Source organism: Podarcis liolepis (genome assembly GCF_965112155.1).
Source record: "Podarcis liolepis genome assembly, chromosome: 12".
In the NCBI taxonomy this organism is placed as follows: Eukaryota; Metazoa; Chordata; class Lepidosauria; order Squamata; family Lacertidae; genus Podarcis; species Podarcis liolepis.
In genome coordinates this window covers 57,347,135-57,360,904 of record NC_139563.1, presented here as the reverse complement: position 1 = coordinate 57,360,904, position 13,770 = coordinate 57,347,135, and the positions used below count along the sequence as shown (strand labels likewise).

Here is a 13,770-nt window from a genome sequence, read left to right as displayed (position 1 = left end):
TTAACATGAGTTTTACTATCTAATGAGACCATTGATCCATAAAATGAAAGCAATAATCAATGTACTGTACGATAAAATAAATAAGACCGTATTTTTTTTAAAAAAAATTATTACCTGCACTGATTATAGTCATTGTTTGGATGGGGGGCTTTTATCCATTTCCACAATCACACAATCATTCAGTAGCTGAACTGGGTTCCACACAGTCACAAAAACAAATTAACTGAAAAAGCCTCAAAAACGCAAAAGAAATAGCAAATACAAAAGCTCCAAACTTAATCCGTTCTGGAAGTCTGACTTCCAAAAAGTTTGAAAACCAAGGCACAGCGTCTGATTGGTGCAGGCGCCCTGGAAACAATAGCTGACAGCCGCATCAGATGTTTGGATTCCGAAAAACATCTGAAAACCGGAATGCTTGCTTCTGGGTTTTCGGTGTTTGCGAACCAAGGTACTACTGTACTTCAAAATTGAAAGTTGGGTTTCCAGGTTTCCAACGGGAACCCATAGTATGGGTTGCATGTTGTCTACACTGCTTCTTAAGACAGAATGTCTGTGCTGCGTGCATTAAGAAAATTGTTAGTTCTGTAAGTCCAAGGGGATTTCTAAGGAGAAAAAATATTAATAGCAACACAAGGTACTTTCCTGATGCCATATGGCAAACTGCTTTTGAAGTTGTGGAAGTTTCAAAATTACCGTATTTTTCCATCTATAAGATGTATAAGGACACCCCTCCCATTTTTAGCGACGCAATTTTAAGAAAATGAGCGGAGATGGCCCAAAGTTGTTGAGCTTCTCCCCCCATGCAGCTGCGGGCAGGAAACACTCCCTATATCATTTCCCACGCACAGCGACGTCGGGGGAAGTTGCGCAACCGGCGGGCAGGTGGGCACGCCACTTCTCCCCTCGCCATGCCACTATCCGTGTACTGGATGACCTCAGTTTTTTGACATGATTTTTGAGTCAAAAAACCTCGTCTAATACATGGATAAATATGGTAGTATGTGGCGTGTCACCTGTTCAAATTTAAAAGTATGTGTTGCTTGACCCTAAGCAGCTCTTAGGATCCTTCTGCTTGCCCAGGAGCCCAGAAACAACATGGCAGGCACCAGCCCTTTTATTTAAAATACAGTGGTGCCCCGCAAGACGAATGCCTCGCAAGACGGAAAACCCGCTAGACGAAAGGGTTTTCCGTTTTTGAGCTGCTTCGCAACACGAATTTCCCTATGGGCTTGCTTCGCAAGACGAAAACATCTTGCGAGTGTTCCGATTTTTTTCCGCTCCCCCCCCCTTTTTCTAAGCCGCTAATAGCCTTTTAGCCGCTAATCCGCTAATCCTTTAATAGCCGCTAAGCCTTTAATAGCCGCTAAACCACTAATAGCGCTAATCCGCTAATAGGGTTGCTTCGCAAGACGAAAAAACCGCTAGACGAAGAGACTCGCGGAACGGATTATTTTCGTCTTGCGAGGCACCACTGTAGTCAGTTTCCAACAGCCTGCTGAAACAAAAAGGTCTTTATTTGCTGGCTGAAGGACAAGGAGGGAGCCAGTCCAGCTTCTCTAGGGAGGGAGGTTCAAAGTTTGGGAGCAGCCACCAAGAAGGCCGTCATTAAAAATAGTGAGTATTTTTAGTTCATTGCTGTGGCTAAACTTGTGTTCACATTTCTGCAGGTTTTCAAAGAGGATAAATATTTGAAGGACGCAATAGAATGTAGTGATGTCATTTGGCAGAGAGGATTGTTGAGGAAAGGCTATGGCATCTGCCACGGGACAGCTGGGAATGGCTACTCCTTCTTATCCCTCTATCATCTCACTCAGGATAAAAAGTACCTCTATCGAGCTTGCAAGGTATGCCTTAATTTTATTTTCTGATGCACATACTGGGTGATACTCAACGCTAGTTATACTTAGAGAAAACCCATTGATTTCACTGGACCTGCTCCAGCGTAAGACTTAGTTCAGGAGCATCCGACAGGGTGCCCTCCAGAAGGTTAGAGATCGTGAGCCTTGTAGTCCAGGAAACATTTAGAAAGCACCATGTTGGCTTCTCTTGATACATTGTGCAATCTTAGACATGTGTATGAGTTCAGCGGGACTTACTCCCAGGTAAGTGGAGTTAGGATTGTAGCCTTAATTGGATAATACTCATAACTCTATTCTTCTTTCTGTGTTCTTGATTATTTATGACTGAAAGAAGGTGTTGTTTAAATACTGCAAAAGAAGAGGAACTTTCAAATTATTCTCAGTCCTTTCTTTTTCTTTTTCTTAAGAAAAAAGGTGCTGGTACGCAACATGAAGTTGTTATATCATGTGCCACACTTTTAACATGTGCCACACCTTTTTTTAAAAGGTGCTGGTACAGCATACCCTTGAGTACCCTCAGAAAAAAGCACTGATTCTTAACAACAACAGCATAATTTAGTTTAGGGTCTCAAAATTATACTGAGAACTGTTTAAAGAATAAGCTGGGTCCCCAGCAGAATTATCGGCAATCTAACAGAAAAAAGCAGAAAGAACAAGAGAAGGGACTCGGGAACAAAGACAGTGTCCACGTAACTCAGGTTACATAAAGCAAACGAAATGTTTCAAGGTGGGGCATCCCATTTAGGGTTCCAGCCGTGCTTTTTCCCATTTACTTTGGCATTTTATGCCAAAACTGAACAAGTTTGCTTCTCAGTGACCTATGATTGTTGATGGGGGTTTTATTTTCTAAGGGCGTTCTGTTTTTCTGAAAATTCTGACACACACACACACACACCTCCCTTTTGTGCATGGATGCTGCCATTCTGTCTGCATCAGTAGGCAGGCTTGAGTTTGCTGTTACGGGAGAGTTATGAGCTAGGGTAGTGAAGCTGACTTCCAGGGTTGAGGCGGCCTCTGCCCAGATTAGCTGGCATTCATGGAAAGAGCCCATCCCTGGACCAAGACCTAGTGGCTGTTAAGTGGAGGAGCCATCAGTGAGGTGGGTTTTGTTGGAGCAGTGACAGCACTTCTGTAGAAAACCGTGAAAATGTTGTTGCTACCAATGTGACACAGCCTCTTGAACAAAGATGGTGAATACATTAGTTGCTAAGGGATTTGTTTACCATCTTTATCCAAAGCACCATTTGTGCATCTGCAGCAGCACAACCAGACACCTTCACCTGCCCCAGCTGCAACAAAACATTTCTCTTCCGTATCAGTTTGACTCCCCCCCCCCCCCCCGGTGCACTCCTCCATTATCTCCCAAGACAAGAAGGGACAAGAAGCTGCTTCAACATTAAGCACAGACATTTATTTACAAGACAAGCTGCTTCAGGAAAGGGCTGCTGGTGGGATTTATTCTGTGCTCAGGGCTACTGAGTGCACTATGCTCCCTTCTAATGGAAGCACATGACTTGCATTGCTACTTAGTAGATAATATCTCTTCCTTTCACTGTGTCCAATGAGAGAGAGGGGGGTCAGTTCTTTGTAAACCTTAATCACTGCAGATTGGATTTTGGATAATCTGCACTTGCAATTTCCTGAAATTTCATCAGAAACTTTATTAGGGCTGAAGTTAAATTTCTTAATCAACTGACTTCTTGCACACCACAGTATTTCATATCTATTGGATATACATCTTTATTTATTTTGGTTTTCAATATTTTAGTCATTATTTCTTCATCCCTATTTGCTTCATTTCCCCCAGTTTGCAGAGTGGTGTCTGGATTATGGTGCACACGGCTGTCGTATTCCTGACCGACCCTATTCACTGTTTGAAGGCAAGACATTTTTTATTGTTGAATTCTGTATTCAGTAACATGTATATTATAAAATTGTTATATGATTGAATTCAAAGCTACATGGTTTAGTTGGGCTGTAAATTCACTTAAGCTGATATTGGCTTGGTTCACTATGTTTTGCCAAGCCAATCCGTGTCTGAGCGCATGAGCCTGTGGACTCCAGGAAAGGAAATGGTTCTGCCGCTGTGTTAAGTCAGGGTTTGGCTTAGTGTGCCATCTGAACCTGGGCTTGTGCTTTAGCTCTCCTAGACAAGCCATGAACAGTAATCCATAGGGCAAACCCTGATTAGACCTTGTGGTTAGCCTGCAGGGAGCACATACATGAGCTGAACCACAAAGTTCAGACAACATGCTACGCCACCACTAAAAGCCAGTCTCTTCCCCATTTCCTGGAGCTCACATCCCCTGTGGCAGCCTTCTGAGAGTAGATGCCAGTAGTGCGTCTTGTACCCTGGCAGCTGTGCTCAGAGGCCAACCATAAAGTGTGCCAGGTGCAATCCCTTTGGAGGCACTGTGAAAGTAATAAACAGGCAGATCCTGCCTTCCCTTATGGACTGGTAACTTCTGTTTTATGTGTATTTAATATGCAAGGCTGTTCCAGGGGATCCTTTGCAGCTCTCTCAGGATAAGATCATGGCCCAAGGATCCAGGCTTTCTGTCTTTGTGCTTTTCTGAATTTGGGATTTGTCCACTTCAGGTATGGCAGGAGCTATCCACTTCCTCTCCGACATAATTGACCCCCAGAACTCCCGCTTCCCAGCATTTGAACTCGGCCCTCAAGGGAAAGAAAGCAAAGAGGAGCAGAACAGCTAAGTGGAAACTGGAGATGATGCCCAAAGCAACACGACTGCTTAGTGCCTCAAGTGAAACTGAACCAACATTGGGAGTCTGGAGGAAAAACTCTTTCTCGCCTGTTCTCCAAAGAACCACGCTTGTCGTTACTGCATGAGCGAGAGAATTCCACATTTCAATGTTTCATTCTAAGAGATGCCTTGAGCTGTGGCAGTGATCAGGCTTAAGTTCATTGGGACTCTTGCTTTTTAATGTTTTCACAGTTGTCCTTCCAGGTCTTTCTGGGTGTGTTTGCATGTTCCTTGGTGTTGTCCGTAACTGTAAAGTTTTTCCCATTCATTGTGAAGCTGAAAACTGGTCAGTGACATCTTGTCCTGCTTGTTTTTCTGTGCATGGCTGTAATGACAGCGCACACCTCTCCACCGCTGAAACAGGACCTCACATTTGGAACACTCTCTCTGCCTATTAGCTACCATGAGTGAATGAGGGAGGCAGGCCCAGCCAAATGCACAGCTTGGTTGACCCTTTTCTGGACTCACAACGTCAAAGTCATTGAACATTCCTTCCACCCCACCCCAAGACATCAAGAGCATGGTCCAGTCAGAGTTAAGAACCTTTTTAAAAAACAAATCTCCTATTGATTTTCTTGAAGAGGTTAACCGTATGATTAAAATTCTGCCATTGAAATCAGTTACCCGATGTCTGGCCAAATTATTCCCCAAATCTATCTCCCCCTGCCCACCATGGGGACTTTTTAAGGCTTTCAGTATACCTAAAGTGAATCACGAATGTTGCACTGGTTTCCATGGGAAAAAATTAAACAAGTACTACACTCTGCTGTTGAGATGTGGGGGGCTGGATTGTGCCTCCAAGAGTGAAGCTCACTTCAAATTAAATAGGTGAGCATTACATCTTCTGTGCCTCCGACCCTTGAAATAAGTCCACAATGCACATTTTCAAAAGTACTTCTATGAGATTTTCAGATTTGAAAACTCTCTTAAGTGCTTTCTGAAATACAAGATCCTTTCAATGTAGGGAGGAGGCCATAGACATGTCCTAAGTACCCCACATATTTCCACCAATTTTGTAGAGGAACATCATCCCTTCAGTTCTTGTGCACCATGGAAAGTTTTCTGACAAAACTAGGCAGAGCCACACAAAAGCAGTGTTGGGTTCAGCCCCACAGTTTAGGGAAGGGCTCTGGGAAATGAAATGACTAACTACTGCTGTTGAAGTTTCTGAGAAGGGGCCAAGGTATCCAGTTTTAATTAATAGTAGGACTGCCAATCTCCCTGCTAGGTGACATAGACAGCCCCATTTTTGTTGCTTCACCCTCTGAACGGTTGCTTTGTTGTTGTTCCTCTGTCTGAAGAGCTACATAGTGAATGTGTCACTCAGGCCCTGAGTCACAACTTTGTTTTGTTTACATTTTGCTCTTCCACATCTTCTAAAAGAAATTTTTGACAATTTGCATTGTTGGGTGTACTTTTTATATGAGAGAAATTTGGCTTCTTGAATAGCTTCCAGTCACCGTTGCTGAGAAGTGAACCCCACTTCCTAGATAGGATGTTTAAAGGTTGTTGTATCACATTGTTCTGAGTTTTGTTGCACTGCTTTATTCTAACAGAAAAAGGACAGCCTCTCAACATAAATGAGAGTGTTTTGGAAGAAGGGGTCGTGGATTAGGGGGAAAGTCAGTTATCACAATGTTTTGCTGTTAAAGTTGTTTTCAAAAAAATAAATTTAGCAAAATACAGATGTGTTCTGAACAAATTTTTCTTACCTACCTGCCTATGTGCTCTGACAACAGACAGCATTAGTTGAAACTACATGTTACACATGACATAGGTCTACTACTAGTGCCACCAAAACTGGCAGCACTGCGCAAGCTCCACTCCATCCACTGGGATTTCTTACAGTGTTATGTGGCATCATCACACTGAGTTTATCACCACTTTCATGGCTGGCAAAGACATGGAAACTTCCAACGTGATGATATTGTAGTGCAACGTATGAGATTTACCGTATTTTTCGCTCCATAAGACGCACTTTTTTCCTCTTAAAATCTAAGGGGAAATGTCTGTGTGTCTTATGGAGCTAATGTGTGGTCCCTGGTGCTGGGGGGGTAACCCAGGCTTCCCTCGCCAGCGCCGACAAGCTCTGGGAACAGCGGGAAGACTGCGCAGCCTTCCCACTGCTCCCCGAAAGGACCCCAAAACTTCCAGAGCACAGCGGGAACTCCCTGATTGCCTTCACTGAAGCCTGGAGAGCGAGGGGGGCCTCTCCAGGCTTCCAAGGTAGCTGCCTGAAGCCTCCACAGCACAGCGGGAACTCCTGCTGCGCTCCGGAGGCTTCGGGTTGCCTTCACTGAAGGCGACTGAACGCACCTTGTTTTAGAGGGAGAGAACAAGAAAAAAAAATTCTCCCCCTCTGCGCAGCGCCCCTTCAGCGAAGCGACAGGAGAAATGGAAGGGGCTCCGTTTCTACTGCCGCTTCGCCGAAGGGGCGCTGCACAGAGAGGGGGATAATTTTTTTTCTTGTTCTCTCCCTCTAAAACAAGGTGCGTCCTATGGTCGGATGCGTCCTATAGAGCGAAAAATATGGTTACCTATTATGGTTGACTGTGGGAAAGCCCAGCACTATCATTTGGGACAGCAGCCTTGTTTCATTCATATGTAACTACAGCTGTGTAACTTGATCCACTCCATGCTTTAAGTCCCACTGGATTGGGTGAGACTTGCTCCCAAGGAACCCTGCACAGAACTGCAGCCTTTTCCCACTAAGTGATTTGTGTGAAAGGTATTTGCTATTGGTGAGATTGAAATGGAAGACCCTCCCTTTTGGAAATGCCTCCAGGCTTTAACTGCAGCCTGTTGTCTTTGCTCAGTTTGGCTTGTCACTTTAATTTATTCACTTGTTTTAAAATACTTGGTGTGTTTTGTAGCGGGCCCTAAGCGAGTCAGCACTGGAAGTAAGGCCCCTGAATTGAATAAGCTTTCTTGTTCCCAATAAGAAAATTATTCAGACAGTTCATTTTTGTGACAAAAAGCCTCTCACTTCAGATGATTTGCCTTAGAGCTTCTTCATACTTGTCACTCATTTATAGCACAGTCAGTAGAGCATGAGATCCTTATTCACAGGGTTGTGGGTTCAAGCCCCACGTTGGGCAAATTCCCCCCATGTATTGGACTAGAGGACCTTTGTGGTCCCATCCAACTCTCTTATTCTCTGTGAAGGAGGGATTCACTAGGGCATGTTCATAAATCTTAAAATTGCTAATCTTCAGTCACACAGGATAATTCTCTTGAATCAACATTTGTGGATTGTGACCGCCTACACCATAAACTGATGTAACTCCTGCTGTCATAACTCAGTTTGCCCTCCTTCCCACTTAAGGGATTTTTGTGTGTGAGGGGGGGGGGTGACTGTCCTTAGAGATTTCACCCAAAACTATGATTCCCAGGGCTTCTCATGGAAAACCCAAATGCTTAAGCTGTTTTCTAACCATTTTGTAGCATAAAAAAGCTAAAGGTAGGTGTAACCTATAGAAAACAAATGTGCTTACAGTTAAGGGCGCCTTCTGGGTGTATGTTCAAAGCACTTGCACAGGAATGTGCATCAAATCTGTATATGTCAACTCAGAAATAAGTCCCACTCGGGTCAATGGGACATTCCTAGCTGTGCATAGGATTGCAGCCTCAGTCACAAAATCCTTTGTCCATAAATGAAGTGCCATAGGCTGAATCCTTGCACACCTATTTAGAAATCTGGCCCTTAAGATTTAGAGTTCCAGGGTTGTTGTTTTTCAGGAAAAGGATTGCCCAGATTATTTGAGTTCATTTCCTATTGTAATTGGGCCATAGTCCAATAAATAACATCTTTGTATTTTCAGTGGGTTTTCCAACTAAAATTAAGTCCATGATCTGTCTTGCTTGAACTGATTGAGTTATCTTATAGTACCTAATTTCCCCTTGGGTGATACTTTCTGCATCAAAGAATGGTCTTGAAAATATATTTGGTGGTTCAGAAATCATTTTAGGAACATACAAAATTGCCTTATACCAAGGGGGCCAATTGGGTCATATAATGTAACAATGAGGGTTGGTATACAAATTTAATTAATAATAATAATAATAATATTGACACTGATTGTCAGTGATTCTCCACTGCTTCAGCCCTACCTGGAGAATGAATGCTGGACTCTTTTGCATGTGCTTCACTACCAAGCGGAAACCGAAAACCAAACCTGAAGCAATCTAGCCAGCTGTTTGCACAGGGAGTTGGATTTTGTTGTCTTCCACTCTCCCTCCCCATAGATAGCTGGTCAGTGGCATTCAGCATATCTAGCCAGGTCTAGGATGCACGCACAGCCCCAGCTGGCAGATCAGGCATATACATGTTTCCACAAATGGTTAGGAAGACAGGAGAATTGCTAGGGACCCTGTTAATGGGTTGGGGCTGAGAAGTTGCACACAGCTTACATGCTTATCTGTGCCACACTACATTTTGATAATTCCAGCCACGTAAGATACTATACTCAGGGACTTATATTAGTCTTCCAGATCGCGGGTGGGACTCCACTCAGGCCACACACCTCACTGGTCCTGCCCTCCCCACCCTCCGCCATCTATTTTTCTGTCTGGCTGGATATGTCTTTGAATGGTAATAATGCCTGAATGGTGAGATGTCCATGAAGAACCCTTGGCGTTTTGTGCAGCAAGACTGCAGCCTCCTGTGCAAAGGTAAGAGAGAGCATGTGGTCTCCAGAAGGCTGCTGAGAGGGATCTGTTGCCCCAACCAACCAACAGCATGGGGTCTCCAGAAGGCTGCCCCCCCCCCTAGAAAATGCAGCTCAAGTTGAAAAAAGTTCCCCACTTCTTGTTGTAGATTTAGACCCTGAGAAAACAATTACATTATAAAGTAATAGAATGTGGTGTATTATTAGGCAGGCAAAGTTAACATCTAAGGATGTGTGCAAGAGAGATGCATATATTCTCTTTCAATTTCATTTGTGGTGGCAGAGAGTGAAAAACACCAGGATTCCAGAGTCTCCATTAAAACAAATGACAGGCAGTGAGTTTGTAAGATATAATTAAACACTTGGCAAAATGGGAAACCGCTGCTTGACATGAATGGCTGTATGGCCAAGAGGATTTTTTCCTGTTTTTTCCGCAGCAGCCCTTGCCATATCGAAGTCCCACAGCCAGCTCCTCTCATTGCTTTATTATTGGAAATAACATCATTTTTCAGTCCACAACTGAATTATGGATTACGTGCTTTAATTCTCGTGGAGGGCATTGGCTAATATTAATGAGGCCTATTGCCTCAGGAGGGATATGTGAATACAGTGACTCATGAGGCCCACTCTACTCTCCTGATTCTCTGATAATGGAAGCTGGATATCATAATTCTGAAGGGAGAAAGAAACCAAGACAAAGAGACCTGCACTCTGGCAGGTCTCATTAGCAATCAGAGCCACATCCCTGGCAGCTGGTTTGCAAGCTCCTATTAGCATACTTGCCCTAAAGGGGCTCTCCTCTTCTTTGGCAAAGGTGCATTAATTATCATGGGCTTGACAGTAAATCCAAAGGGGTGCACTGCTGACTATGAAGCTGAGATGGAGACAAAATAACAAAGCCTCTGTTTGTAATGAACCTTTGGCACCTGGCAAGCAGGCTGTAGTTACCTGAACTGCCAGGTATCTTGATTAGAATGTGGTTAACTGGCATGAGATGGGCTTTGCGAGGGCTGAAGCCATTATTGAAAGAGCATAGCTCAAGGCAAGGCCATTGATGCCCATCTGGTCATTCAGATTAGCACAGCAAGGTATATGATGGGCCATAGGTGGCGCTTCTGGTCAATTGTGGGTCAAGCTTCACAGAAACATTGTCTTACCTCAGACAACATTACTGTACACAGGTGAAAATTAGCAAAAATGTATAGAACTGCCTCAAATGTTTGTTGGAAATGCGAGGAGAAAGAAGGCACATTCTACCACATGTGGTGGATGTGCAAGATAACAAAAGCATTATGGGAAATGATGTAGAATGAGTTGAAAAAAATGTTTAAAATAATGTTTGTTATAGAGGCTTTTTTGCTAGGTATTCTAGGTACAGAGATTCCAAAGGAGCAGAAACAATAATTCATATATGCGACGACAGCAGCATGGATACTATTGGCCCAGAGATGGAGAGAAGATAAAGTTCCAACCAGAGACAAATGGCTGATGATGATGGACTACGCCGAAATGGCAAAATTGACTGGGAAAATCAGAAACCAGGAAGAGAAGAATTTTAAGAAGGAATGGGGAAAAATTATAATGTATTTAAGAGAACACTGTAAACAACTAAAAACTATGGCAGGATTTGAATAATGCTTGTAATGTACGAAAAACTATGGTAAAAATGGATTGTTTTTCTTAAACAAAATAAAGAAAATAAGAGAAGCAGTTGGGGAAAAATAGATTGATAATGGTAACCATGGAAGGGCAGGGGGGAGTCGAAGGATTCAGGGAATCCTAAATGGTGATGTGGAAGTTTTATTTGAATTTGAATTTGTTATGTAAAACTTAATAAATATATATATATATTTTAAAAAACTATACACAGGCAAAATGCTGACTAGCTGACAAGCTTCCCTTTGCTGCTTTTTGTGACCCATCGCTGCACATCTCATCCAGCAAAATAGTCAGGCCACAGGGAAGGGATATAATTAAGCACATTGTGGTTGCTAAGCTACAACATTGCTTGAGCCTAAGTGCTTCTGCGTTGACCTGTAAGGTGAATGCACAACAATTTCTACCTCCTCCTCCTGAGTGCAGCAACAATATCTTTGTTAATCACAGTTGGTATCTTTTTATCTTAATATCTTTTTAAATCACAGTTGGTATCTGTATTGGATGCTGTCAGGGACCGGGCTGAGAAGGGCTGCACTGAGGAAGAATGGTGGGAGCCACCCCCACCCCCTCCTCCTGATCCTGAATCTTCCCAGGAGCAGGAGGACAGTATAGATTTGGAACAGTGGTTTGCAGAGGGGCATAGCTCAGAAGGCAGCAGCTGGGAAATACTGAATGGGGAACAGCTAGGAGAAGAAACACTGGGAGAGAGGGGGTTAACAGATTCACAGTCTCTGGACAGCATTCACCCCACCCTTCCCCAAAGACACGGAGAGCTCAGAAAGTGTCAGAACAGAAAGCGCTTAGGCTACAAACTCAGATTACAAGACGTAGGAGTGACGTAGATTAACAGGGATGGAGCACTGCCATTTCTGGGAGATGTGTTCTTTTTCGTCTCACTGTGATTATTAAAGGACTAACTGGTAAGATGTTCCTTTTGTTTGATCTTTTTTATTTACTGCCATGGAGAGAGGAAGCCAATTCCCTGAAGCCTAACAGGTACATAGGAGCCGAGGGGTCTTTGCACCCCCACTAAAATATTTGAGGGGGCTGACCCCCAGTTGATGGGCATTGCCATTCAAAGTGGGTGTAGGTGTGCACACCTCATCATGTGACCAGTTATGTGGGGCGGGGATTACCTGCCCCATCCCTAATATTTTATTCAAGGTGGCACACCTGAGGGGATGTGAATTGTTCTCATGTATCTCCTGCTGATGTTGTTTTAAATGGCTCATATATAATGGGTTTTTCAAACTGTTTTATATATGCAGCTGTTTAACTGTTCTAGATATAGATATAACTGTTTTATACATGCTTTTATTATGGTGTAAATTGCTTCAGGATGCCTCAAAGGAAGCAATTCATGAATGAAATGAAAAACAACAACATGGTCAAAGAAAATCAAAGTTTGCTGGGGGGGGGAGTAATATTGGGGTAAACCTAGAACATCTCTGCACCAATTTGGGGACACAATACCCAACTTTCAGATTGGGAAAGGTTATGAAAAACCAGTTTGAAACTCATGGCGTGTTGTACACTGAAAGAAAACTATATGAAAGTGATGTACTGATGGTATCTGACTCCCAGTAAGTTAGCAAAAATGTATAAGTCATCTACAAATATTTGTTGGAAATGTAAAGAAAAGGAAGGCACCTTTTATCATATGTGGTGGTCTTGTAAGGTAATAAAAGCATTCTGGGAAATGATATATAATGAGATGAAAAAAAAAAGGTTTAAATTAACTTTTGTTTTAAAAAAAACAACAGAGGCTTTTTTATTAGGAATTATAGGTGCTGATATTCCAAGGGAGCAGAAAAGATTTTTGATGTATGTGATGACAGCCGCTCGGATGCTATTAGCCCAGAGATGGAAAGAAGATAAAGTCCCTACCAGAGAAGAATGGTAAATTAAACTATTGGATTATGCCCAAATGGCAAAGTTGACCGGGAAGCTCAGGAAAACATCGGAAGGCAGCCCTGTTCAGGGAAGTTTTTAATGTGCGACATTTTGATATATTTTTAATCTTTGTTGGAAGCCACCCAGAGTGGCTGGGGAAACCCAACCAGATGGGTGGGGTACAAATAATAAATTATTATTATTATTATTATTATTATTATTATTATTATTATTATTCCTTCCCTCCTCAGTCTTCCTGAGAAGCTCAACCTGGGAAGTGGTTCAAGCTGGTTGCTCCAAGCTCAGACCACTCTTGAGTCCCCACACCAATAACTTAGGCATCTGATTGGCCACTGGGAGGACAAGTTCCTAACATAGGAAACCCAAAACCAGGATTGCTGCCTCCACCTGTGGTGGCAGAACATGGCCATCACAGCTAGCAGCCGTCAATAGTCCTCTCCTCCAGTAATTTATCTAATCCTAAAGCTATCTAGCTTGGTGGCCATCACTGCCTCCTATGGGAGGAAGTTCCACAGTTTAACAATGAAGAAGGACATCCTTTGGTCCTTCCTGACTCTTCCAACTGTCAGCTTCATCAGCTGCCCACTTTGTTCCCCTCCCATCGGACTGGGTTGCCCCAGCCACTCTGGTCGGCTTCCAACAAATAGAAAAGCATTATTATTAGTATTATTAGTATTATTATTGAGTTTATATACGGCCCTATACCTGGAGGTCTCAGGGCAGTTCACAGAAAAGATCGCAACATGTTTAATCAATAAAAACTACCCAATACCCCCCCCCAAATAATAGAACATCAAACATTAACACCTGTGTGAAAGCCATGCAGACAACTATCCAATGTAGATCCCACCTTCTCCCCCTCCCCCCCTCCTGTGGCAGGGAGTTCCATAGTTCACCTATGTGCTGA

At 43.1% G+C, this 13,770-nt stretch overlaps 1 protein-coding gene across 1 annotated transcript in view; it reads left to right on the top strand.

The window, feature by feature from the left end:
• Nucleotides 1-6,308, top strand: part of LANCL2 (LanC like glutathione S-transferase 2) — a 34,407-nt gene extending 28,099 nt beyond the window's left edge. The window contains exons 7-9 of the mRNA XM_083468829.1: nucleotides 1,668-1,844; nucleotides 3,667-3,739; nucleotides 4,458-6,308. Of these exons, the coding sequence (XP_083324955.1) occupies nucleotides 1,668-1,844; nucleotides 3,667-3,739; nucleotides 4,458-4,573 (366 nt within the window). The 3' untranslated portion in view covers nucleotides 4,574-6,308. The remainder of the gene's footprint in view (nucleotides 1-1,667; nucleotides 1,845-3,666; nucleotides 3,740-4,457) is intronic.
• The last annotated feature ends 7,462 nt before the right edge of the window (nucleotides 6,309-13,770 follow it).